The sequence below is a fragment of the Pelodiscus sinensis genome, chromosome 18, assembly GCF_052426305.1.
Source record: "Pelodiscus sinensis isolate ZL-2025 chromosome 18, ASM5242630v1, whole genome shotgun sequence".
Taxonomy (NCBI): domain Eukaryota; kingdom Metazoa; phylum Chordata; order Testudines; family Trionychidae; genus Pelodiscus; species Pelodiscus sinensis.
Genome location: NC_143069.1, coordinates 7,224,690 through 7,251,202, shown reverse-complemented (window position 1 = coordinate 7,251,202; position 26,513 = coordinate 7,224,690). Strand labels below are relative to the sequence as shown.

Here is a 26,513-nt window from a genome sequence, read left to right as displayed (position 1 = left end):
CGTCAGGGCATCAGGTTAGGACTTAAGGTGTGGAGCTGCTTCCTCAGGCTAGCCGAGGGCTGTGCTTAAAAAGACCTGACCCCCACCCCGGACAGACAGTTCTCAGGATTCCCCGCTTGCATGTCTAACTCGATGGGGACATCAAAGCAGTCCTGTCTTGGAGTGCCCTGAATGCCCACACTCGGCACATTTCAGCACTCGACCATCAGCCCGGCTGCACTTGCCGCAGGCTGCCATCTGGGGGAGGTCAATCAGGGGGCTATCAGGAAACAGGAGGCCCTACAGGAAAGCTTCCACCCCGAGGAGCCCGCAGAGCCACCCCAGTCCTCCCCATCGGGGGCTCGTGCCCCATTCCTCCCTCACCTCCTTCCACTTACCCTTCCCGAGCCCCCTCTTCCTGATGTAAAAAATAAAGGACATGTGTTCAAAAATAGAAACTCTCTTTATTTAACAAAACTGGGGGCGGAGGGGATTAACCTCTGGGGGACTGGGAAAAGGAGGTGGGAGAGGGGAAGAAAGAGGGTGGGAGAGGGGAGGTGGAAACCTGGGAGGAGGGAGCTGGAAGGGGGAAGCCAGGGGAAGAAGGAGGAGGGGAAGTATCAAACTATGGTACGCCATATCTTCAGAACTGTGTACAGATGTGGTCTTCTCACCTCAAAAACGATATGGCCTTGGAAAGGGTTCAGAAAAGGGCAAGTACAATGATTAGGGGTTTGGAACAGGTCCCATATGAAGAGAGGCTAAAGAGATTGCGACTTTTCAGCTTAGAAAAGAGGAGACTGAGGGGGGATATGATAGAGGTCTATAAAATCATGAGTGGTGTGGAGAGGGTGCATAAAGAAAAGTTCTTCATTAGTTCCCATAATAGAAGGACTAGAGGACACCAAATGAAATGAATGGACATCAGGTTTAAAACTAATAAAAGAAAGTTCTTCTTCACACAAAGTTCTTCTTATAGTCAACCTGTGGAACTCCTTGCCACAGGAGGCTTTGAAGCCTAGTACTATAACAGAGTTTAAAGAGAAGTTAGATAAATTCATGGAGGTTGGGTCCGTGGAGTGCTATTAGCCAGGGGGTAGGAATGGTGTCCCTGGCCTCTGTTTGTGGAAGGCTGAAGATGGATGGCACGAGACAAATGGCTTGGTCATTGTCTTCGGTCCATCCCCTCTGGGGTACCTGGTGTTGGCCGCTGTCGGCACACAGGCTACTGGACTAGATGGACCTTTGGTCTGACCCAGTACGGCCATTCTTATGTTCTTATGTACTAAGCGCAGGGCTCAGGGTCGGGGGTCTCACTGGAACAACTTGATTTTCATGCAAATCTGCTCCTGGGTTTGGATGTGGCCTTTGGTGGCCAGGCTGGCAGCTATCCTGCCCTAGACGGCTGCATTCCTGTGCCTAGTGTGGAGGTCGTGGACGCTGGAGGCCTCCCCCCAAACCTCGATAATGTCCACGATCTCTGCACTAGACCAGGCAGGCGCCTGCCTCTTGTGGCCCTGGGCAGGCTCCTAGGAGCCGCCAGCCTGGTCCTGGGAAGAGGCGGAGGGCTGGGTGGCAGCAGGTGGCTGGCTCATGCCATGCCAGGTGCAGGGTCTGCTGGCTGGGTCCTGGCAGGCTTGCCGCTGGCACAGGCACTGTAGCCAGACCATGCCCCTTTAAGGGCTCTGGGGCTGGGAGAGGGGCAGAAAAGTTTCCCTGGTTTGGCCCAGAGTGGCCATCAGGGCAACCTGATTAGGGTTAGCCTCCAACTAGTTCGAATTAAGTGGCTACACAGCCCTTAATTTGAACTACACAATTCGAACGAGGCGTTACTCCTCGTAGAATGAGGTTTACCTAGTTCGAATTAAGCGCTCCGCTAGTTCGATTTAAATTCGAACTAGCAGTTTGTATGTATAGCCGCTATTAAAGTTCATTCGAACTAACGGCTGTTAGTTTGAATCAACTTTGTACTGTAGACATACCCATACTTTTAACGCAAGAGTTTTTGCGTTAGAATATTTGCGCAAGAGAGCGTCTACACTGGCATGTGCTGTTGCGCTAAGAGGCGCTTTTCTGCAAAATCATCCGTGCCAGAATAGACGCTCTCTTGCGAAAGAAAGCTCCGATGGCCATTTTAGCCATTGGGCTTTCTTGCACAAGAAATTAATGTGGCCTGTCTACACTGGCCTCTTGCGCAAGAACAGTTGCACAGGAGGGCTTTTTCCTGAGCGGGAGCATCATAGGTTTTGCGCAAGAAGCACTGATTTTAGACATTAGAATGTCAGTGTTCTTGTGCAAGAACTCCCCACCAGTGTAGACAGGCAGCTGCTTTTGCGCAAAATCATGCCAATGTAGATGTAGCCATAGAATTTGAATTACTAGACCTTTTCTGACAATTCCTAGGGCTAATACTGACCAACAGCTCCTGATTTTGGTCTAGCTCAGCAAATCTTCTAAATGAATCTAGTGTCCTAATACTATAAAATAAGCAACATACAAATACATTAACATCTATCTTAGATTCTCATGAATGTAGAATAATAGATTCATAGATCATTAGAACTGGAAGGGATCTTGAGAGGTCTTCGAGTCCAATCCCCAGCCATCACGGCAGGACCAAGCACAGTCTAGATCATCCCTGACAGGTGTTTGTCTAACCTGCTCTTAAATATTTCTAGTGATGCAAATTCCACAACCTCCTGAGGCAATTTATTGCAGGGTTTAACCACCCTGACAGGCAGGACGTTTTTCCTGCTGTCCAACCTAAACTTCCCCTGATGTAATTTAAGCTCATGGCTTCTTATCCTATCCTTAGAGGCCAAGGAGAACAATTTTTCTCCATCTTCCTTAAAACATCCTTTTAGAAACTTGTATTATCTGAGTACTTCAAAATGAGAATGTAGTATCTGAGTGCCTCAAAACTCTTTAAAAGTATGTATCCCTACAACACCCCTGTGAGGCAGGGAAACACTATTAGTCCCATTTTGCAAACAGGAAACTGATGCACAGAAGGCCTAAGTGACTTGCCCAACATCATCTAGGAAGTCTTTGAGGGTGCAGGAAATTGAACTGGAACCTCCTAAGTCCTAGGCTGCTGACCACTGGAGCATCCTCCCTCTCCACAGCCTTGCTATAACGTCTGTGTCATATTTCACATTTACGCTAAGTCGCTATTTTAGAGGCTCATCTGGTGGTTCTAGGAATCTGTTTGTGCCCCCAAATCTTTCTACACCCCACCTAGGAAAGGAGTCACAAACGTGGGTTTTCAAGGTCTGCCTAGAGAGGCCTCATGAAAGCTGCCAATCAGAGCCCAGCTGGCTCAGATATATGGAGCTACAGGGTTTTATTAGGTCAGTTCCTTTCAGGAAGTGGAGGGCCAAGAAAGGATGCTATTCTCTGGCCAAACCAATTCACAGGGGTTTATTTCAGGCAGCATTTTCTGAAGCTGAATTTGCAGAGAGAGAGTCCTTACGAGCCTTCAACATATAATTAGAGGGAGAAACTGAAAGTGGCCCCATAGGAAGAAGCCAAGGAAAAAGTAGCAATAAACTGAAATGAAGCAATGACTCGCTGCTATTTCTAGGTTGGAACCAAGAGTAGTGGGCAGGCCCAGGTTCCCCAGTGGCATAAACCCGATGAAGGGGACAAGGCTTATGGAGAGGTTGAACAAAGAACAGAATATAAAGGGTCCAGAGTTGGGGCTGAAGACCCTAGTGAGGGCAACAGGACCTAAAAGGCATTTGTTTGGACTTTGGGACTTGGCCAGAGGGCTGAGCCATGGAAGACTCACTAAGATCGACTGGCAGGATGCACCTGGGCGAGAAAAGGACTGTGGTATCAAATGCAGTCACTGAGAGGCTTTCAAGGGATGAGCAATCCCCCATTATAGTGCCTAAAAGGAAAAAATCCATGTTTTTAACACAGTACTCATTCATATAGAATAATAAATTACAGTGTATTACGTGTCTCCTCAAATTATATTCGCTATCTTAATGAACATATTAGAGCTAATGGACATGTTGATTTTATTTCAGCTAATGACTGATCCCATACTCAGGGAGAAGAAGATCCTTAAGTCTGTGTTACATATATTAGAAGAAAGGTCACGGGACAATAACAGCATTGTCCGTCAAATGGCTGTAAGAGGCCTAGGCAATTTAGTCTATGGGGCACCTGAGAAGGTAAGATAGAATACTGAATACAATGCAGCATAACTAGAGAAACTAAAGGAAACAATTGCTCAGGATTTACAGAGGCCATGCACAATGCACTAGGCCAACTTCTGCTCTCTCATACCCCTGTAACCTCTTTGCAGTCAATACACAGCAGGTTTGTTCCCTTGGTAAGCTGGGCATAAGGAAACAATATGGACTTAATATGATCATATGTAAATGTATACTCCCAGGAATGAAGAGTGTAGGCTTTATTTCCAAGATGAGAGATTCTATTCCAGGAAACAGAGACACTAAAAAACTCAAATCATGATAGATAATCAGCTGAACGTAAGCGCCCAGTACAAAGCTGTGACCAAAAGAGCTGAGGTGATCCTCGGAGGCATAGACAGAGGGATTCTGAATAAGAATAAAGAAGTTATTTTACCTCTGCTTATGGCACTGGTGTGAGAACTGCTAGAATACTATGTCAGGATCATGCCTGCAATTCAAGAAGGATGCTGATAAATTGGAGAAGAGTCACAAGAATTTTCAAAGGGCTAGAAAATGTGCCTTTAGATTCAATGGGGGGGGGGGGAATGAAGCTAAACTAATTCAGACTGCTAGTAAGGCATACATTTTAATGGTAATTTTAATCATTGGAACCATTTACCAAGGGTTGTGGTGGGGTCTCTATCAGTAGCAACTTTAAAAACAAGATGGGCTGTTTTTCTAAAAGAGGTGCTCTAGTCAAACAGACATTATTTTGGGGAGGTTCTGTGTTGTGAAGGAGGTCAGACTGAATGATCACAATGGTCCCTTTTGGCCTTCAAATCTAAGTAATTAGAAATCTAATAGGATTACATAGGCGTAATATGGCACAGAGTTTGGCTTATTGTAGCTAGTACCTGATGTAAAATATAGCTATAGGTCACTAGGGGGGCAGATGAAATTCCCACTGCTTCATAATTGCTAAAAAAAACATATTAGAAATGTGGTTAGTGGAAAGTGTTTTTTAATGTCATACGTCTGAACAGGTGAAAAAGTACAAGAAGTTTCTTCTGGAGGCACTGATCAGGACTTTAGAAGACACTTTCAGTTCTGAAGTCGTCGAAAGCATGAAGGCACTGGCCAAAGTCCTTAAGGAGCTGAAAGGGAAGGACATAGGTTCTTCCTTCAGAGACCTCACCACACAGATCCGGAAGTACTTCGATAATGTACGTGAACAGAAGCCTTCAACCCCAGTTCAGCTGACATTGATGAGGCTCCATTTACAATGCATGATGTGTCCTCACTGGGCATTGTTCATGTCAGAATGAAGTGATTTTAGGCCTTAGGGAAGAGATGTGTTTTATGGAGGAGCAGAGAATTAAGAAAATGAGGATGCCATCCCTGCTCCTTCAGTCTCACCCTTCTGTTCATCTTTATTTCCAATGAGAATGGCAAAGGAAGTATGAATACTAGATTAGGTAGCTGCATAACAAGGAAAATGGGCATACAGGGTGTAATAGACTGTTTTGGGCCTGCTCCATACGATTTTTATGTCAGATGGTTGAAATTATTCCATTTTGCAGAGAAGTTTGAGATTTCAAATTTTGGTTTTGTTCCTATTTGGGGGACACACCCCCCAGCCCAAATTTCAAAACTCTTTGTGAAACAGTAATACTATTCTCAACCCAGCTCTACTGGGAGCCTTGCCTGAGGGCAGTCTACTGGCAGACTATGCTGGAGACAGGGAACCTGGAAACACTGGGAATTAGAGGTGCCAGGGTGCACATTCCTGGCTCCTTGTCAGCCTGCCAGACAGGCTGTTCTGAAGGTGAGGGCCAGGAAGCCCAAGATCCCAGTCAGCCTGCTAGATGGGTCACCAAGAAGCTGACCAAGTACCCCTACTTGGCTTCTGGAAGAATTTTGTCAAAATTGAACTGTCTTCAAAGTATTTTGATGAATCAACACATTTGGCCCAAACTTGATTAATTCCAGTTCTTTTAAACTTCTGTCGTTGGAATCACTCTACCCTAATGTAGAAGAGACAGCTGTGCTAGATACATGATGTGGTTATTTCTTCGTTACCAACCTGTGTGGCTTTCTTGGCTATAGGAGGACAACACTCTTCGTGCATTGGCCTTTGTCCTGTTTGGTATCCTGGCCGGCTCTGCAAAGAGAAAATGGAAGGACTATTTTGCCAAGCAGGTTAGACAGAGCTGGGTCACGCTTCTTATGCACCTGCAAGATCCAAGCCCTGAGGTTTCAATGGTAAGAATGACAGTGACTTAATTACTAAGCAAAAAGAATCTTCCTCCTGATGCCAGGGGAGCTCTGCTATTCCTTCCCGCAGTGGAGACCTAAATTCTTCCCTCAGTTCATTGCCCTCCTTTTGAGTTAATCCCAGACAGGCTGGTCCTTAGCAGCCAGGGTTGTCTCACTGGAGTTCAGGATAGGTCATGGGTCTGATCCCAAGAGTTCATTCCTGCCTATTTCTGCACCCCACGTTCCTGCCTCCCCACAACAGAGGAAAGACCACAGCTATGCCTAGTGAAGCAGCTTTCATAGCTACATCCGTTCTGAAAAAACATTGCTGCTATCTCCAGTTTTCAGTATTATAAAATCATAGAACCATAGGTTTGGAGGAGACCTCAGGAGGTCACTGAGTCCAACCTCCTGCCCAAAACAGGACCAGCCTCAACTAAACAATCCCAGCCAGGGCTTTGTCAAGCTAGGACTTGAAAACTCTAGATTTAGAGGTTCCGTTGCCTCCCTAGGTAACCCATTCCAGTGCTTCACCACCTTCCTAGTAAAATAGTTTTTCCGACTATCCAACCTAGACCTCCCCCACTGTAACTTGAGACCATTGCTCCTCATTCAGTCATCTAGTACCACTGAGAACAGCCTCTCTCCATCCTCTTTGAAATCCCCCTTCAGGTAGTTAAAGCCTTCTATCAAAGCTCCCCTCACTCTTCTCTTCTGAAGACTAAATAATCCCAAATCCCTCAGCCTCTCCTTGTAAATCATGTGTTCCAGCCTCCTAATCATTTTTGTTGCCCTCCGTTGGACTTTCTCCAATGTATCAACATTTTTTAAGTAATGGGGTGCCCAGAATTGGATGCAATACTCCAGAAGTAGAATCCCTTTCCCCCTATTAAAGTCATGCTGGCATATTTTCTGTCTATTACTTCAGGGGAATCCCTTTTATTCTTGGGGTAGATGAGCAGTCAAGGACATGAGTTCCATTTGAATGAGCACAATACGTGTTATGGAACAATTCAATGGTGCAACCCTCTTTTTCAGGAGTGCAGAGCTACATTTCATCTCTGTGCCCCATTTTTGGGACTGAAGAGGCTCCAAACTATACTTAATGAGCATCTTAGTTGGAGAACCGAGCTGAACCCTGAGGAGCTCCAGATGGATATCTGCAGACACCTTGTGAGTGACCTATAGAATTATATGAGATTATTGACAGCATAGGCTTGTGGTGTAGAAGCAGGGGGAATGTGTGATGGGCAATGGAAGTATCTATGGGTATGTCTACGCTACAAAGTTAGTTTGAACTAACGGACGTTAGTTCGAACTAACTTTCATAGGCGCTACACTAGCGCTCCGTTAGTTTGAATTTAATTCGAACTAACGGAGCGCTTAGTTCGAACTAGGTAATCCTCATTCCACGAGGATTAAGCCTAGTTCAAACTTACTAATTCGAATTAAGGGCTGTGTAGCCCCTTAATGCGAACTAGTGGGAGGCTAGCCCCCCCCAGGTTTCCCTGGTGGCCACTCCGGCCAACACCAGGGAAACTCGTATGCCCCCCTCCCGGCCCCGGACCTCTTAAAGGGGCACGGGATGGCTACGGTGCCCGTGCCAGGTGCAAGCCTGCCAGCACCCAGCAGGCAGACCCTGCACCTGGTGCGGATCGAGCCACCCACCCGATGCCCCCCAGCCCTCCCCCTCTTCCCGGGACCAGGCTGGCGGGTCCTGGGAGCTTGCCCGGGACCGCAAAAGGCGGGCTCCCTCCTGGGCTAGTGCGGACATCGTGGACCTCGTCCACGATCTCCGCACTAGGCACAGGAAGGTGGCCGGCTAGGGCAGGAGAGCTGCCAGCCTGGCCACCCAGGAGCAGGAGTGCATGAAAATCAAGGTGGTCCACTGAGACCCCCGACCCTGAGCCCTGAGCTTACAATGGCCATCCTGGGTCAGAACAAAGGTTCATCTATCCCAGTAGCCTGTCTGCCGACAGCGGCCAACCCTAGGGACCCTGGAGGGGATGGACCGAAGACAGTGACCAAGCCATTTGTCTCGTGCCATCCCTCTCCAGCCTTCCACAAACTTTGGGCAGGGACACCACTCCTACCCCCGGGCTAATACCACTCCATGGACCCAACCTCCATGGCTTGATCTCACTTCCCTTTAAACTCTGTTCTAGTTGTAGCCTTCACAGCCTCCTGCAGCAAGGAGTTCCACAGGTTGACTCTGTGCTTTGTGAAGAACAACTTTCTGTTACTAGTTTGAAGCCTGTTACCCATTCCTTTCCTTTGGTGTCCTCTAGTCCTTCTTTATGGGAACTAATGAAGAACTTTTCTGTATGCACCCTCTCCACCCAACTCCTGGTTTTAGAGACCTCTATCCTGTCCCCCCTCCGTCTCCTCTTTTCTAAGCTGAAAAGTCCCAGTCTCTTTAGCCTCTCTTCATATGAGACCTGTTCCCAACCCCTGATCATTTTAGTTGCCCTCCCCTCTGCCACCCTCTCTCTTCCCCTCTCCCACCCCCTTTTCCCAGTCTCCCCCAGTTTTGTTCAATAAAGACAGATTCCATTTTTGAACACAATTGTCCTTTATTTTGTACATCAAGAAGAGGGGCTAGGGAAGGGTAAGTGGAAGGAGTTGAGGGCGGAATGGGGTACGCGCCCCCGATGGGAAGGACTGGGCTGGCTCTGCGGGCTTTTGTGGTGGAAGCTCTCCTGCAGCCCCCCAATTGCCCCATCTCCCCAGATGGCAGGCTGCGGCAAGTGCAGCCGGGCTGATGGCCACGTGCTGTGATGTGCCCAGTGTGGGCACTCCGGGCACTCCAAGCCAAGACTGCTTTGCAAGCGGGGCACCCCTGAGAACTGTCTGTCCGGCGTGGGGGTTGGGACCCTTTAAGCACAGCCCTCGGCTAGCCTGAGACAGCATCTCCACGCTCTACGTCCTCCTCTGATGTCCTGCCGGCACTGCTTCCGGCCATCCTTAAGCCCGGTTCAGGGTCCACTTAATGTGGACATGCTAGTTCGAATTAGTAAAATGCTAATTCGAGCTAGTTTTTTAGTCTAGATCCGTTAGTTTTAATTAGCTTAGTTCGAATTAAGTAATTCGAACTAAGTTAGTTCGAATTAACGTTGTAGTGTAGACGTACCCTATTAGAGTGGGATACAGGACTGAGGGTGAGAGGAATGTAAATCTGCCATAGATTCCCACTTTCCCCACTTCTACACAGCCTCCTGTCCTTTCTTTTATTTACTTGTTTAAATTAAAAAAAAAGTCTGAGTGAGTCCAATAACTGACAGCAGTGGCAAGAGGAACACAGACTGTTTACTTGTGGTTTGTAAAGGCATGTGTTGGCAGTCAAAGGGCATTTCTAGCCAGAGAGAGCTCATGTGTCCCTGATTTTCTCTAGGCCAAAGAGAAGGCTGAGCTACTGGAGAACTTTTACAAAAGCACCATCACATACTTCTGCAGCAGCTGGGAAGAGATCCGGGCAGTTGCAGCCAAGTTAGCTGGTGAGAGAAAGTGTGCCGTGTCCCTTTTGGTATTCCCTTTGAGGTAGACAGAAAAAGTCCCTGTGTGCAGCACTGAGCTACTATTAATCTCTCCGTGCTGTGACTTCTCATGCATAAATGGAGATGTTAATGTTCTCCTACTTCTCCAGTGTGGTGTTAGGAGGAATTTGTAAGTTGCAATAGAATGCTTTGAGATGGCGCAGTCATTTAGTAGCAGAGGCTGGCACACTGTCACGTAGGGTATGTTTATTCTCCGATCAAACTAGTGTGCTAAAAATAGAGTAGCTGTGGCAGGAGTAGCAGGAGGGGTTAACTATTCCAAGGATGATCCCATCCAAACCCAAAAGTCTGTTCTCAAGGTGGCTAGCTCCTCCGACTGCTTCTGTCATCTGACCTGCACTCTATTTTTAGTAGTCAGAGTTAGTGTGGACTCAAACTATAGACCTAAGCTCAGTGTTGTTGACTGTTCCTTACTGGTGCTTCATCACTGGGAGGTAGGCAGGCCACCGCCACACAGTGCCTGCTGTTGCAGGTTCCTGATTGCCTTGCCCAGGAAGCACTAGATTCCTCCCCTTTGGCCCTGTGCCATCCTTTCCTTAGCACACCCATGCAAGCCAGGCAAGCATTGTGGCCTAATTAATTTATCCATGTGAGATCCTTGCTTAGTACGCACTTATTCCTGGCCCCAGCCCTTTGTTCACACCACTAGATTAATACACTATCCTAGTATATCTCCACTAACTGACAGCAGTGGCAAGAGGAACATAGATTGTTTAAAGCAAATGAGGTTTTATGTAAACATTCTTAATTTTTTTCTCTTCAGTGTGGACGCTAAACTTGTCTAGTATTTTCTTGCCTACAGCTCACCTTAGACCCACAATAGAAGCCAAAGGGCCAATGTTATCACCTTGCACTTAACAAGAGAAGGTTTTTTATTGATGTTTATTTTACACTGCTTATTTAGGCATCATCCTGGAACATACGGACACCAAGAATATGAAATGGCTGGACATGGAACATCTGTTGACCTGTAAGTAACAAATACAGGTGAAATCCTATTCATTAGTGAGTTATAAAGAAATTTAGCTGACAAGCAAGCAGTAACTGATACCACAGGTGTGAAGTGCATCAGCCACACATCAAAGGACAGATTCAGCTTTAGTCTGCTCTGAAAGAGGTACGTCTACACTATAGCGTTAATTCAAGTTAACTTAATTCGAAATAGTTAATTTGAATTAAGCTAATTCGAATTATGCATCTATACACAAAACCTATTTCAAAATAGCATTTTGTTATTTTGAAATAGCGCGTCCACACTGAGTGGACCCTGAACCGAAGTTCAGGCTGGCCGGAACCAGTGCTGGCAGGGCATCAGGTTAGGACATAGTGTGTGGGGCTGCTGCCTCAGGCTAACTGAGCTCCGTGCTTCACGGGACCCTACCCCCACCCCGAACAGACAGTTCTCAGGGTTCCCCGCTCGCTTGTCTACCCCGATGAGGGAGAGCAAAGCAGTCCTGTCTTGGAGTGCCCTGAGTGCCTGCACTCGGGACACCACAGCACTCGGCCACATGGAGCCAGAGCTGCCCCTGGGCACACCGGTGCGTCTCGTAGGGTTGTTGCCATCAGCCCAGCTGCACTTGCTGCAGGCTACCGTCCGGGGAGTCCATCGGGGGGCTGTCAGGATCCAGGAGGCCCTGCAGGAGAGTGTCCACCCCGAGGAGCCCTCAGAGCCACCCCGGTCCTCCCCACCGGGGGCTCGTGCCCCATTCCTCCCTCACGTCCATCTACTTACTCCTCCCTAGCCTCCCTTCCTGATGTCAAATAAAAGACATGTATGTTCAAAAATAGAAACTGGGTTTATTGAACAACAGGGTGAACCTCTGGGGAGACTGGGAAAAGGAGGTGGGAGAGAGGAATAGAGTGGGTGGGAGAGGGGAGGGTGAAACCTGGGAGGAGGAAGTTGGAAGGGAGAAGCAAAGGGAAGAAGGGGGAAGGGAAGATCAGGGCCCAAGGTTGGGGGTCTCACCGCACCAACTTGATTGTCATGCAAACCTGCTCCTGGGTTCGCATGTGGCCTTTGGTGGCCAGGCTGGCAGCTATCCTGCCATTGACGGCCGTGTTCCTCTGTCTAGTGCGGAGATCATGGATGCTGGGGCATCCCTCCCAAACCTGAATAAGGTCCATGATCTCCACCCTGGACCAGGAAGGCACCCGCCTTCTCCAGCCCCTGTCAGGCTCCTGGGTGCTGGCAGACTGCTCCTGAGGAGCAGTGGAGGGTTGGCTGCCAGTGCCTTGCTGGCTCACGTTTTGTGGCTACTGGCTCAGGGGCCCCGGTGGCCACTGCTGGCTCTTGGCTGGTAGGCTTGGATCTGGCACGGGCCAGGGTCTATCCCTTTAATGGCTCTGGGGCCAGGGGGAGAGGAGAGGAAGTTTTCCTGGTTGTGCCCAGAGTGGCCACCAGGGCTCCCTGGGAAGGGCTGGAGGCCCCCTATTTTGAATTAATTGTCTACACAGCACTTAATTTGAAATAGCTATTTCAAATTTGGTGTTACTCCTCGTAGAATGAGGTTTACCAAATTTGAATTAAGCGCTCTGCTATTTCGAATTAATTTCGAAATAGCGGTTTGCATGTATAGATGCTATTAAAGTTAATTCAAAATAACAGCTGTTATTTTGAATTAACTTTGCGGTGTAGACGTACCTGGAGGAAACTGCAGCCAGTGTGATATAAGTCAGTGCATCTCCTGGCTACCCTGGCAATGCCTCTTCCCAACCTGTGTGATCCACTCTTTGGGCTCCATCGGCTCCCTGGGAGCCACTTTTTGCTACCCCAAACTCCACACCATCAGATTTATTTCTGTCAGGAGATGTAAAATAACTTAAAAGCAGAAGCTATTGAGTCAATGGAGCACCTTCCAATTGGATGAGTTTCTGGTAGGGTCAGGGTCTCCCCTCTCCCCCCTCCTCCATCTCAGTTTGGAGCTTGGAAGGATCCCAATGGAGGAACCTAAAGCTTTGTTTGTACAGAGAGCTTCTGTAGCTTGGTACTCACTGGTACTAAATCTCCAGCTACTGCAGGCATAGGTGACTATATGAAAAGTGAGTCATATTCTCTGTAATTCCAGCTCTCCAGGTCCTACAGAATGACCCAAGTCCCATTGTCCAGCTGGTGGCAACTCAGGTCCTAAGAGACATCTGACCTGGATGAGTGCTCGGGGAATGAAGCACAGACAAATAGAAGAAAGAGCTCCTGCTTCTGTTTCCAGCTTGCACATCATATACTTGGGTGGGAAGCTAGACTGAACGCTATATCTGCTAGCTGTCTATGGGGTAGGGGAGTAGTATAAGGGCCCTACCATCAATCAAACATTAGCCCCGCCCCCCCGACTCCCCGGAAGTCCCTTCTCCCTTGTCACTGGCAGTCCCGCCCCTGGAGGGTAGTACATCCGGGTCGAGAGGGACAGGTGACCGGAAGTAAAAAAGGATGTCATGTGACCCCGGTTAGGCCCGTCCCCTGTCACCGGAAGTCCCGCCCTTGGGGGTAATACATCCGGGGTAAAGAGGGGCAGGTGACCGGAAGTAAGGGGTGTCATGTGACCCCTCTAAGGACTTGCCCCTCCTCCCTCTACCAATCAGGAAGGGCTTTCCCCGTAGGAACGCCCCGCGAACCGCTTTGACCAATCGGGGGGCAGTTCCGGGAACGGATGACCCGCCCAGAAGTGGGTCGTGTGACCCCTCTAAGAACTCAACCCGCCTCCCTCCACCAATCAGGAGGAGTTTTTTCCCTGTAGGACCGCCTCGTGAACTGCTTTGACCAATCGGGGGGCAGTTCCGGGAACGGATGACCCGCCCAGAAGTGGGTCGTGTGACCCCTCTAAGAACTCACCCTGCCTCCCTCTACCAATCAGGAGGGTTTTTTTCCCTGTAGGACCGCCCCACAAATCGCTTTGACCATTCGGGGGGTGCAGTTCTGGGACCCGTTGACCAGACCGGAAGCTGGTCGTGTGACCCCTCTAAGAGCTTCCCGTGACACCCTCTGTCAATCAGAGCATAGCACTTCCCCATAAGTTCTAGCGCCACACAAAAGAGGCCATCTTGTTCCAAGATACAGCTAGGACACCGCAGCGGCACGCCCACGCTGTCTGAGCACGTTCCGCTCAAGCAGAGGCGGCAACAATACCTGCAAGAGTGGTCATGACTGTATACTGTGTGGCAAAACTCACAATAATTTTTCGCTCCGAACAACTTTTTCACATCCAGAACCCCATAGTAATGCTCATCTCCGCCAAGCGCCGCGCGCCCGGGGCCGGCGCTCCCCCCGCAAGCGCCACGCGCCCGGGGCCGGGGCCGGCGCTCCCCCCGCCAAGCGCCGCGCGCCCGAGGCCGACACTCCCCCTGCCAAGCGCCGCGCGCCCGGGGCCGGCGCGCCCCCCCGTGCAAGCGCCACGCGCTATGTGCCCAGGGCCAGGTCAGCCCCGAGCACCTGGCGGGTGCATGCAAATGCCCCTGCGGGCGCCATAGCGCCCGTGGGCACCGTGTTGGGGACCACGGACCTACGGCAATAACAGTATTTAATAAGATTTCCAAACACAGTTCAGCACATAGGCCCTGGAGCTTGCAGTTTATACCCTCTGGAGTCCAAGTCAAACAGTCATGGTACCGCTGGGCTGGCGCATTTATGACACAACCCTCACAGTCCTCAAAAAGCTTTTCCCTAAGACAGTGACTAAGGACGGTATAAACACTAATGCGTACAATAGAGCGCATAACTTTTTTACGCTTATGATGTGGCACTGGCTCAACTAGGTCAATGCACAGCCACCTCCTGAATTCTTCATGGCCGTCATCCTAGGCGTTCTCTTCAATGCTTTGTATCGGTGTTGAGCAAAAACAAGGTGGGCCCGGTTCGTCTTCCTCGTCCGATGCAATGCTGTCCTGGGTCTGACGGTCAGCTAGAAAGGCATCGTCAAGCTGTCAAAAGATTGCCAGAAAGAAATAATGTAAGACGCTCTGGTCATTTTTTTTTTAAAGTTTACAAAATCCCGGATTCCTAACCCCATGATGCCCCAACTTCGATCTTTCATTTACCTATTTGGCTTCTTTTTCATGCGTCTTGTCCGACTCCTGGGAGCCATGGGCACCTTCTTCCTCCAGGCTATCTAGCTTGTCTGGCTGCATCGTGAGCGGTTGGGTTTCGGTGTCAGATATTGGTGTATCCATCAGCGGGTGGGTCAAAGGGCTCCCTTCAACTTCTCCTTCCTCCTCGGAACTGTCGCTGATGTAGCGCTTTCTTCTCGGCACCAAAACAAAGTTGGTGAAAGAAGCCATGTTTCCGCTCAGCGTTTGCACGCTCTCTGAAACACGCGCTCTTGGAACAAGATGGCCTCTTTTGTGTGGCGCTAGAACTTACGGGGAAGTGCTATGCTCTGATTGGCAAAGGGTGTCACGGGAAGCTCTTAGAGGGGTCACACGACCCGTCTTCGGTCTGGTCAACGGGTCCCGGAACTGCACTCCCCGGATTGGTCAAAGCGATTTGTGGGGTGGTCCTACAGGGAAAAAACCCCTCCTGATTGGTAGAGGGAGGCAGGGCGAGTTCTTAGAGGGGTCACACAACCCACTGCTGGGTGGGTCATCCGGTCCCAAAACTGCCCCCCGATTGGTCAAAGGGGTTCGCGGGGCAGTCCTACAGGGAAAAACCCCCTCCTGATTGGTGGAGGGAGGCGGGGCAAGTTCTTAGAGGGGTCACACAACCCACTGCGGGGCGGGTCATCCGGTCCCAGAACTGCCCCCCCCGCTTGGTTAAAGCGGTTCGCGGGGTGGTCCTACAGGGGAAAAACCCTTCCTGATTGGTTGAGGGAGGCGGGGCGAGTCCTTAGAGGGGTCACATGACACTCCTTACTTCCGGTCACCTGCCCCTCTTGACCCCGGATGTATTACCCCCAAAGGCAGGACTTCCGGTGACAGGGGACGGGCCTAACGGGGGTCACATGACACCCGGTCAGCTGTCCCTCTTGACCCGGATGTACTACCATCCAGTGGCCGGACTTCTGGTGACAGGGGAGAAGGGAATTCTGGCGGTCAGTGGGCGGGACTTCCGGGATCAGGGGGCAGGGCTAACGTTTGATTGATGGTAGGGCCCTTATACTACTTAGGGGATTCCACATGCCAGGGGAATTCACTAAGGGTGGCTTTAATTGGCATTTAAGCATCTAACTGTGGATTTTGGTGATTTCCTTTAGATATCCAGGGCCTTTAACTGTGCTTGTATTGTCCAGTCTCATAAGTTGCTGAGTGTCCTCAAACTCCCTCTGATGATATTGGGAGTTCAGAACACTCTGCCCTTCAAAGAAGGTACTCAGCAGATATCATTCGTCCTCCAAATTTAGAGGCTATGATCCTCCACCTCATAGAAAAAGTTTCCTGAATAGTTAGGTTTCTAGTCTCTCTCAGCACTTTACTCTTGCCCTCCTGGGTTCTGGGCCTATGAGGAGTCACCAGACAACAGTTAGCAAAGGAGGGTAAAAGGCTGAGGGGGTCTGGGATATCATTGTCTGTGGTTCTCAATGGGGAGAGAATCTTCCTGTGATGGCTGAATATGGGAAGGGGATCAGTGTTTTCCCCTGTTGAATTGACACTTTCTGATCATTCACTATATTAGGTAATAGGAGTTCCCCTAATCTTGTGGTGTTTCCTGTTTTGGAGATTGTTTTCCATTCCATATCCAGCAGCTTAATCCCAACCCATATTATTATATTTATTAAGGGGCATTGTACAAATGCTGATGACTCTTTAAGTTTATTTCTCAGGTGCTGGCCATGCTGTGTCTCACAAACAGTCACCTGTAAATAACCCTCCCCTGTAAATAATATAGTGTTTGTATTTACTGTGCACATGTTTCCAATTAAACTCTTTGAAGTATCTGTTTCAATTACTCAGGGGCCTGATTTCTTCTTTCAGAGTATGTCTACACTACAGCATTATTTCAAAATATCTTATTTCGAAATAGCGCGTCTACACACAAAATGCATTTTGAAATAGCGTTTTGCTATTTTGAAATAGCGCGTCCACACTGAGTGGACGGTGAATCGCATTTAAGGCCGGACAGAATCAGGTCCGGCAGGGCATCAGGTCAGGAGTTACTTTGTGTGGCTGCTGCCTGAGGCTGTCTGAGGCCTGTGCTTAAAGGCACCCCCTTGGACAGCCAGTTCTCAGGTTTCCCTGCTTGCTTGCCTACCTCCATGAGGGACAGGAAACCATTTTGTCTCTGTGTGCTCTGGTTGCCTTCACTCGGGACATCACAGCACTCTGCAACGTGAAGCCAGAGCTGCCCCTGGGCACTCTGGTGCTTTTCGTGGACGCGTTGCTGCGGACCTGTCTGAACTTTCTGCAGGCTGCCATCTGAGAGGTCCATCAGGGGGCTGTCAGTATCCAGGAGGCTCTGCGGGAGAGCTTCCATCCTGAGGAGCCCTCAGAGCCTCTCTGGTCTGCCCCACTGGGGGCTTGTGCCTCATTCCTCCCTCACGTCCTTCCACTTACCTCTCCCTAAGCCCCCTTCCTGATGTCAAATAAAATACACGTATTTTCATGAACACAAACTATCTTTATTTAACAAAACCCCGGGGGAGAGCGGGGAGAATGAAACTCTGGTGAGACTGGGGAAAGGAGGCGGGAGAGAGGAGAAGAGAGGGGGGGGAGAGGGAAGGGGGAAAACTTGGGGGGAGGAAGCAAGGGGAAGAAAGGGGAGGGGAAGGTCAAGGCTCAGGGTTGGGGGGCTCTCCAGACCAACTTGATTTTCATGCAAACTTGCTCCTGGGTTCACATGTGGCCTTTAGTGCCACGCTGGCAGCTATCCTGCCATTGACGGCCGCATTCCTCTCTCTAGTGCAGAGATCATGGACATTGGGGGCAATCCCCCCAAACCTGAATAAGGTCCATGATCTCCACCCTGGACCAGGAAGGTGCCCGCCTTCTCCAGCCCCTGTCAGGCTCCTGGGAGCTGGCAGACTGCTCCTGGCGAGTGGTGGAGGGCTGGCTGCCAGTCTTTGCTGGCTCATGTTTGGGGGCCACTGGATCAGGGGTAGTGACTGCTGGCTCTGGCCTGGCAGGCTTGGAACTGGCACAGACACTGTGGCCAGAGTCAACCCCTAAAGGCTCCGGGGAGGGAGGAAGGAGAGGAGTGATCTTGGTTGAGGCTGGAGTGGCCACCAGGGCACCCTGGGAAGTGTCAAAGTCAGACAGGACTCACAGATTTGGCAGACTGCTCTGTTTATTTCAGCAAAGCTTTGCTAAAATGCATTCAGAAAATGTGAGTACCATACAAGGTTCAAACCCCTTGATTTTATACAGTCAAAAGGCCAAGTTAACAAGATCAAAGGGTGTGGCAAAACTTCACATTATTAGTGTGGTTAAGTATCTTCATTTCAATATCAAGCACACAGCAATCTCCTGGCTATATCTCCCTGATTATCTAGAATTGCTTTCTGTCTAACACCTAATGTTTCTCTTCCTGTTAAACTCAGGCCCAAATTGGCTAGCACCTTGATCTGCATACCTACAATCAACATTAACATACTTTTCTTCTTCCTCTTAAAAGACAAACAGAATTCCTTCAACTTATTCAATTATTACAGTACAATTCATCTTTCTCCTACAGTATAATTCTTTCTACTTTCACAATCCCTCCTTTTGGTCAAGCCTCGCCTATGACCAACAATTACTGGGTTCCTTGCATTAACCGTTCTTTGTCTTTTTGTTCATTAGTGATATTTAAAAGCATCAGATTAGCACTCTGGTGAGGGGACATGTCTGTGACATGTCTTGCACAGTTTTGGATACAACAGGAGATTAACTGAAAACATACAAAAATTATTAAGATTCCAAATAGGATAGTCAGGGCTTCCTGAAACAACCAGTTTCCTATGCCAGAGAAATTGGACAAGTTACTTAGCCATTTTCACAGGGAACTTGGCTCTTCGTTGGAAAGGTATGCAATCTTTTTTAAGTAGCTAGCGCGATCTATTCTATCATTGGTGTTGTCTGGTATATATACACAACATTCTTTGCCAATGAGAGCACAGGTCCCTCCTTTTGCTGCCAGCACTATATCCAATGCCTGACGGTTTTGGAGGACCACTTGTCTGATCGCTCCTGTTTCTTTGGCCAGGGCCCTTAAACTTTTTCCAGTTTCATTTTCCATGATTTTAACTACTGTTTGTAACCTCAGAAGCCTTTTTGCATGATGTATTACTCCCCCAAGTGGGTCAAAGGAACCACCAATAGCCTCTTCCCAAGTTAAAGGGCTTATGTGATTCACATACCATTGGGCATCCGACAAGTCCCTTCTTTTTCGCCTAAAATTACGGAGGCGTTCTCATGGGAAGGACTCTAACACTCGGAATTGTGGGAAGAGTTGGGCGGGATAACAGATACCTGACCAGTTAACTGGTAATGTGGTATAGGCCTTTGTTCCACAGACCCAATGATGCCCTATCAAAGCCGGGAAGGGTCGGTTGCACCCCTTTGCCATATAGGTGTCTACAAAGGAGGAGTAATATCCCCCGAAGGGCACACGGTGATTCTCCTTACGGGGAGTGGTGTTATTTGCATGGCATTAAAGATTGTACTGATGTTACAATATGCTGGAGACAACTGCTCCTCCCCAGATTCAGCCCCGTCCCATTACACACCAAACACCAGTGACCTTTTTTCTCCTCCACACTTATCCGTTTAGATACATTTATTCCCACAATTATTCCCACTGCTTCCCAAGTGTCATTACTGTTCCATGTCTTGTTAAACGGGTGAGGCCTGGGGAATTAAGTGGGATTGCCAAGACAGGAACCAGCTTGTGAGTGGGATGGAATGTGGCTGCAGACCCAGCAATTAGAGATATTAAGGGTCTGAGCGATCCATACTTGCTGGTGGATAAAAGAATTGTCATTGTCATTGTGGATTCCCCAGATCTTAAGACACCAGTGGCCGAGGAACAGGCCCCACCAGAGGCACATGTTGGAGGCAAGACCCTTTTGGTTCTGACAACCTCCACTGAGGGAACCGCAGTTACGGTTTTATGTCCACCAGGCAGCAGGCGCTAGGCTCACTACTGCTTCTTCTTGGGCCTTGCTTTTGGTCCTCATCTGCTTCAGGCAATCCTTACGCGAACGTAGGTTGTAAGGTATTGCAGGCTGTTCCTCTACGTCTTCTTCTGGAGTCAAAATTGACTCTGCATGGTCCTGAGGTGATGATTGGTCCGCTGGGGATGGTGCCTTCTTACACTGCGAAGCCTGTATCCATGCTGCGATGCCGGATAACTTAACAGCCGTCTGGGCAGTGAGCAGCACCTGATGCAGGCCCTTCCACCGGGGTTCCATGGCGTGTTTTCGTTGGTGGTGTCGTACGTAGACCCAATCACCTGTCTCGAGAGTGTGGCAGGCATCCGAGGTGGGTTCCGTCGGCCAGGCGGCTCGAACCTGTGAATGGAAGTGACTTACAGCTTGCATTAGTCCCTTGCAGTACTGAAGGAGTGTACTGTGAGTCAAGTTCAAGTCTGAGACTGGAGTAATGGTAGCCATTGTTCACATAAACAATTTCAAAAGGACTTAGTTTATGTCTTTGGGATGGTAGGGACAGTGCAGCAGGTGTGTGACATGTAACACACGATCCAGTGCTGAACAAGTTGTTCAGTAAAACGTGTACCCCGGTCACTGGACAGAGTGGCAGGAGTTTCTTTGGCAGGCATAATATGATTTAACAAACATTTGGCAACAGACAGCGAATCAGCTTTGTGACAAGGAAAGACTTCAATCCAACCCGAAAATAAGCATACCATAACCCAAATAAATTCATATAGTTGACACACAGGCATTTGTACAAAATCAAGCTGCCAATGCAAGAACAGTGCTTGGGGCAGGCCCCAGAACCCTTGAGCTACCTTTACAGGTTTGCCAACATTGTAGCTTTGGCAAGTGGTACAGGCGGCACAGTGGTGAGCTGCAAAAGAGCTGAAATGGGGGGCCCACCATTCTGCCTTAGTTACAGCAGAGATCATACCCTCCTTTCCGACATGCGAAACGCCGTGTAGCAGGGCGGCCAGAGCTGGGTAGAGCGAAAAGGGGGCCACAAAGGCACCAATAAGGGGGCGCCAAAGGGAATCAGGGTGTAGAGAGCAACCCTGGGCGACCCAGGAGTCTTTTTCTGTTTCTGAGGCAGAGTCTTGGAGCAGGGTGACTTTAGAAAGGGACTGCGGTGGTACAGAAACAGAAAGGGAACCGAGAAACGCACCTGGGGAAGGTTCTATGGCAGCATTACCCTTAGCAACATCAGTATCTGCTGTGGAGTGACCAGGGCACTTAACAATAGCTAATGCAGATGGGAGTGCATACAGGAGAGCAGCAATGTAGGGGCCATTCTTGATAGGGGTACCAGCAGAGGTAAGGAAACCCCGAGCTTGCCAGAGAGTGCCAAAGTCATGTACAACCCCAAAAGCATATCGAGAATCAGTATAAATGGTGGCGGAGCGTCCCTCAGTCAGAAAGCAAGCGCGGGTTAGGGCAACTAGTTCAGCGACTTGTGCTGAGGTCACAGAAGGTAAAGGCGCAGCTTCTAGGGTTTCAGAGAGTGATACCACAGCGTATCCTGCGAGGAGACGACCTTGGCTATCTCTAAAGCAGGAACCTTCAGTGAATAACACAAGGTCGGAGTTAGAGAGAGGGACATCAGAAAGGTCGGGGCATGAGACGGTGACAGCAGAGACACTTGCAAGGCAGTCGTGGGGTTCACCGTCATTAGCCAGAGGAAGGAGAGTGGCAGGGTTCAACTGAGAACAGCACTTTATGGTGATATGCGAAGCCGAAAGCAGTAAAAGTGAGGCGGGCGGAGGAAAGGTGAGCTGTATTACATTGTAGCAGGAGAGTATCTATAGAGTGAGGGACCATGAGAGAAACAGGAGAGCGGAGGACAAGGGACTCAGACATTTCAATTAGGCGTGCCGCGGCAGCCACAGCACGCAGACAGGGGGGTAGACCTTGGGCAACAGGATCCAAGGTGGCAGAGAAATAAGCTACTGGACGATTTTTGCCACCATGCTCCAGAGTAAGAACCCCAAGTGCACAACCAGATTGCTCGTGGCAGAAAGGGTAAAGGCTTACAGTAGTCAGGTAACACTAAGGTGGGGGGGGGGGGCAGTGAGAAGCACTAAAGAGTCAGTTTCTGAGGCAGCTAATGAAGGGGAACAGAGGAGTAGATCATTTACACATTGGACCAATGTGGACCCAGAGGGGAAGACCAGGTTAACAAGGTCTTTGGCTAATGCTTGGGAAAAGTAAGACGGGCTTTCTGTGTACCCCTTGGGAAGCATACTGCTGCTCCTTGTAAGAAAAGGCAAAAAGATACTGGAACTTAGGGTGAACCGGGACAGAAAAGAAAGCAGAACACAAATCAACAACAGTAAAATGAGTTGCATCTGGCAGGATAGAAGCCAGATTGGTTGCTGGGTTAGGGATTACAGGAAAGGTGGGTACAACAATGCAGTTAATAGCTTGAAGATCCTGAACAAACCGCCATGATTTACCATCAGCTTTTCGAACTGGGAGGATAGGAGTGTTACAGGGGCTGGAATAGGGGACAATAATGCCTTGTTCCCACAGGGTGGATATGACCGGAGCTGAAACCTCTAAATCCCAAAAACCCGGTGCCACAACCCCTTCTCCGACCTTATCCCCATTCTTGGTACCCTCCCCATTCCCAGTACTGTCTGCCCTGCCCTGAATAATGCTGTATTTGCAGAGCTATCAACTTTTGTGAGGACTGCTTCTCTTTCCTTTTAGAGTGCAGTGGCAATGCTCTACCACTGCTTGCAATTTGTCCATGGTCTTGGCCTCCCATCCAACACTTATTTGCTTTAACATACTGCTAATAGCAGATAAGAGGCTATTAACAAACGCATGCGCCAGGGCGCCCTGTCCATTTTTACCTGGTTGCTGTACCCCAAAACCCCCCCCCAAAAAACCAAACAAACAAAAAAAACCATCAGTCAGTCTGTGTGATAGTTGCCCGGGTTTTTTTTTTTTTTCTTTGTTGCTGTTTACGGGGTTATAAGTAGCTTACACAGTTGCAGGAGGTCTGCTTCAGAGGGTTCATAGGCATTGCACACTAGCAAAATTTCTCTGCAAATTTGGTAGGGTTTTCCTGGGGCTTTGGAAAACCTTTTAAAATCGAGTGGAGCTCCGTGTGGGCCAAGGGTTTATAGCTTCAAGTAGGACCGGTCTGAGTCTTCTTGGAGGACGGGGTAAAGGGAAGCGCTCGATCTGGTGGTGGGAGAGGAGGTTTCCAATAAAGCTTTTTCTTATAATTAGAATTTTTAAGGGAGGCGAGCTTCGATTCAGTTCATTTAAGATTTGCCTCGTCCCACCACTGCATGAAGCTATCTACCTCTCCTCTAGCCAATTTAGTTTTTGGGAAGGCCAAGTTTGTCTTTTAAGACGTCCACTTGGTCTTTGTTCCAAGATCCTAACAGTGGCCACTGAGTTTTGGGATCCCCCCAGAGTCAATCTAGATCATTTTTCCAGAAATTTACAGGAGTCCGGACCCTTTCTAAAATATATAAACTGAGCCAGGGTCCCTTTAGGGAACTATCCCTGCTTAGACGTCTAGTTACCCATACAGGAGGACTTCATACACCAATTACACAAGGAGGAAATTCGGGTTCGTCAGAGCGGTGCCCAGTGCAACACACAAAAGAAGCCCACAGGCTACTGCCTCAATCGCCCTTGCGTTCACTCCAAGGATTTTATCCAAGGTGCGGTGCGGCTGCGATTGTGCAGATTCCAGTCACACAGACCGTGGGGACAGGAGCCCCTTGGTCGGCCAGTCCCTGGACAGGGATGGCTCCCAGACTCACTCACACCACAGGGAAGACGGATAGACACAGAGACAAGACAGTCCTCAGTCCGGACAAAATAATTACCTGACCAGAGTCCTGATGTTAGATCCCGGGATCCCTACCAGAACAGAGCAGGAACCAACAGGTTCGATGGCGTAGACTTCGCTGTGGTTGTGCACCTTTCCGTTCTGGTGGAGGACCGCTCGGGCCAAATGCCCAGGTGCCGGCTACCACGGTCATCCTGCAAAACAGTCAGGGATCACACAGCCTCAGCGAAGACGGTTGCCATCTCGGTGGGACCTCCAAATTGTCAAAGTCAGACAGGACTCACAGATTTGGCAGACTGCTCTGTTTATTTCAGCAAAGCTTTGCTAAAATGCATGGAGAAAATGTGAGTGCCATACAAGGTTCAAACCCCTTGATTTTATACAGTCAAAAGGCCAAGTTAACAAGATCAAAGGATGTGGCAAAACTTCACATTATTAGTGTGGTTAAGTATCTTCATTTCAATATTAAGCACACAGCAATCTCCTGGCTATATCTCCCTGATTATCTGGAATTGTTTCCTGTCTAACACTTAATGTTCCTTTTCCTGTTAAACTCAGGCCCAAATTGGCTAGCACCTTGATCTGCATACCTACAATCAACATTAACATACTTTTCTTCTTTCTCTTAAAAAGACAAACAGAATTCCTTCAACTTATTCAGTTATTACAGCACAATTCATCTTTTTCTTACAGTATAATTCTTTCTACTTTCACAACTTTGACCACCAGGGTCTGAAGCCCCACAGACAGGGGCCACGGATGGGGAGGGGGAGAGGCAAAGGGGGCAGTTGTCTCGGGAGCTGATGATTTAAAAGGGTCCAGGCCTCTGGGTCACTGTATCGACTATTATGGCAGCCGCCACTGCCAGAGACCCGGGCAAATGAAATCAATCCTAGAGCTCTGTCTGGTGCAAGGTGGGTGGCGCTAAGGCCTGAATGGCCCTCGCCTTGCCCCTCCTACCTTTAGCTTTGCCCCTTTGAGGGGGTCTAGAGTCTTGCCCCTTTGAGGGGGTCTTGAGCCGACCCCCTCCCATATATTACCCAGGGCCCGACAACGTCTGTCACCAGCCCCGTTGACATGAATGTGCCCCAAATCCCTCAGACCCAGTACAGTCCCCCCCTCCCCCCCCCCCGGATCCTTAATTCTTCTCTTGTCATCTGATTGCTTCAAGCATTGTTACAGGCTGGGGACCGACTGGCTAAGCAGCAGTTCAGCAGAAAAGGACCTGGGGATTCCAGTGGATGAGAAGCCGGAGATGAGTCAACAGGGTGGCCTTGTAGCCAAGAAGGCTAATGGCATATTAGGGGGCATTAGGAGGAGCATTGCCTGCAGATCCAGAGAAGTCATTATTCCCCTTTATTCGGCTCTGGTGAGGCCACATCTGGAGTATTGTGTCCAGTTCTGGGCCCCCAACTACAGGAAGGATGGGGACGCATTGGAGGGGGTCCAGGGGAGCTTGACCAAAATGATTCGGGGTCTGGAGCACATGACCTATGAGGAGAAACTGGGGGATTTGGGTTTGTTTAGCCTGCAGAAGCAAAGAGTGAGGGGGGATTTGATAGCAGCCTTCAACTTCCTGAAGGGAGGTTCCAAAGAGGATGGAGAGAGGCTGTTCTCAGTAGTGACAGATGGCAGAACAAGGAACAATGGTCTCAGGTTACAGCGGGGGAGGTCTAGGTTGGATATTAGGAAAAACTATTTCCCTAGGAGGGTGGGGAAGCGCTGGGCTGGGTTCCCTAGGGAGGTGGTGGAGTCTCCATCCCTAGAGGTGTTTAAGTCTCGGTTTGACAAAGCCCTGGCTGGGATGATTGAGTTGGGATTGGTCCTGCCTTGGGCAGGGGGCTGGACTTGATGACTCCTGAGGTCTTTTCCAACTCTAGGATTCTATGATTCATCCGTGCGATGTCACTGGAGACGCAGGGAGGTACACTGTGGGCGAAAGCCCCGATCTTGCTTCTGGTTTTGTACAGGCGGCCGTGAAAGTAACTTTACAGTTTCTCACAGGTACTGTCCTATTGCAGCCCAGGTCTTTGCAGTTCTTGCTGGAGCTGCGCACCAGGGCACTTTCACCTCTGTGTTCAGGATTCAGAGTTATCTCTTTTCCCAAAGATCTTCCCTGGAGCTGTTCAGAGAGAGCTTGCTCCCTCTCGCCACAGTCTCTCTTAAGGCAACCATGTTCTTCAGAGCCTCTGGCCTGACGTGGAACGGGACGGGGGACACCACAGAAGAGGCCAAATTCGCCGGGGGAAACACTCCAAGGAAATGGATGCTAAAGAGGGTCCATTCGCCAAGACTCATGTGCAGGGCCTCTTTGATTTCAGTGTTGTCACTGTAGACCAGCGCGCGCCCGTTGAGATTATGGTCCCTGAGCCTCTGTTTGTACAGCAGGACGTTTTCCTCCTTCAAGCCGATTGTGTCCATCTGGAAGAGAAGTGGGAGCACCCGTTAGTGCCGTGCATCTACTGAACATGTCGCCAAACACGTTTCTAGGAAGGGTCCGCTATAGCTCCCGAGAGGAACCTGTCTGGGCTTGCTCAGATTCTAGCAAACAAGGCGGGCCGGCCGGCTGTGGGGCCAGGTATGGTACCCTGCACACCCCACTGCCATGTGCTTGGATTCTGCTAGGGGCACCGCTGAGCAAGTTGGCACGGCAGGGGAAATAGCATGCTCTCTGCAGGCAAAAGCTAGCAGTGTAGACATAGTCTCAGGGTTC

The 26,513-nt window shown here is 49.3% G+C and overlaps 2 protein-coding genes across 2 annotated transcripts in view; one reads left to right on the top strand and one right to left on the bottom strand.

The window, feature by feature from the left end:
• LOC149523192 (maestro heat-like repeat-containing protein family member 2A) overlaps positions 1 to 10,927 on the top strand; it is a 45,336-nt gene extending 34,409 nt beyond the window's left edge. The window contains exons 12-17 of the mRNA XM_089770370.1: positions 3,985 to 4,160; positions 5,168 to 5,347; positions 6,231 to 6,386; positions 7,419 to 7,553; positions 9,772 to 9,874; positions 10,839 to 10,927. Coding sequence (XP_089626496.1) covers positions 3,985 to 4,160; positions 5,168 to 5,347; positions 6,231 to 6,386; positions 7,419 to 7,553; positions 9,772 to 9,874; positions 10,839 to 10,912 — 824 coding nt within the window. The 3' untranslated portion in view covers positions 10,913 to 10,927. The remainder of the gene's footprint in view (positions 1 to 3,984; positions 4,161 to 5,167; positions 5,348 to 6,230; positions 6,387 to 7,418; positions 7,554 to 9,771; positions 9,875 to 10,838) is intronic.
• Positions 1 to 26,513, bottom strand: part of LOC142823330 (maestro heat-like repeat-containing protein family member 7) — a 200,137-nt gene that overhangs the window by 152,530 nt on the left and 21,094 nt on the right. The gene's annotated exons all lie outside the window — the stretch shown is intronic.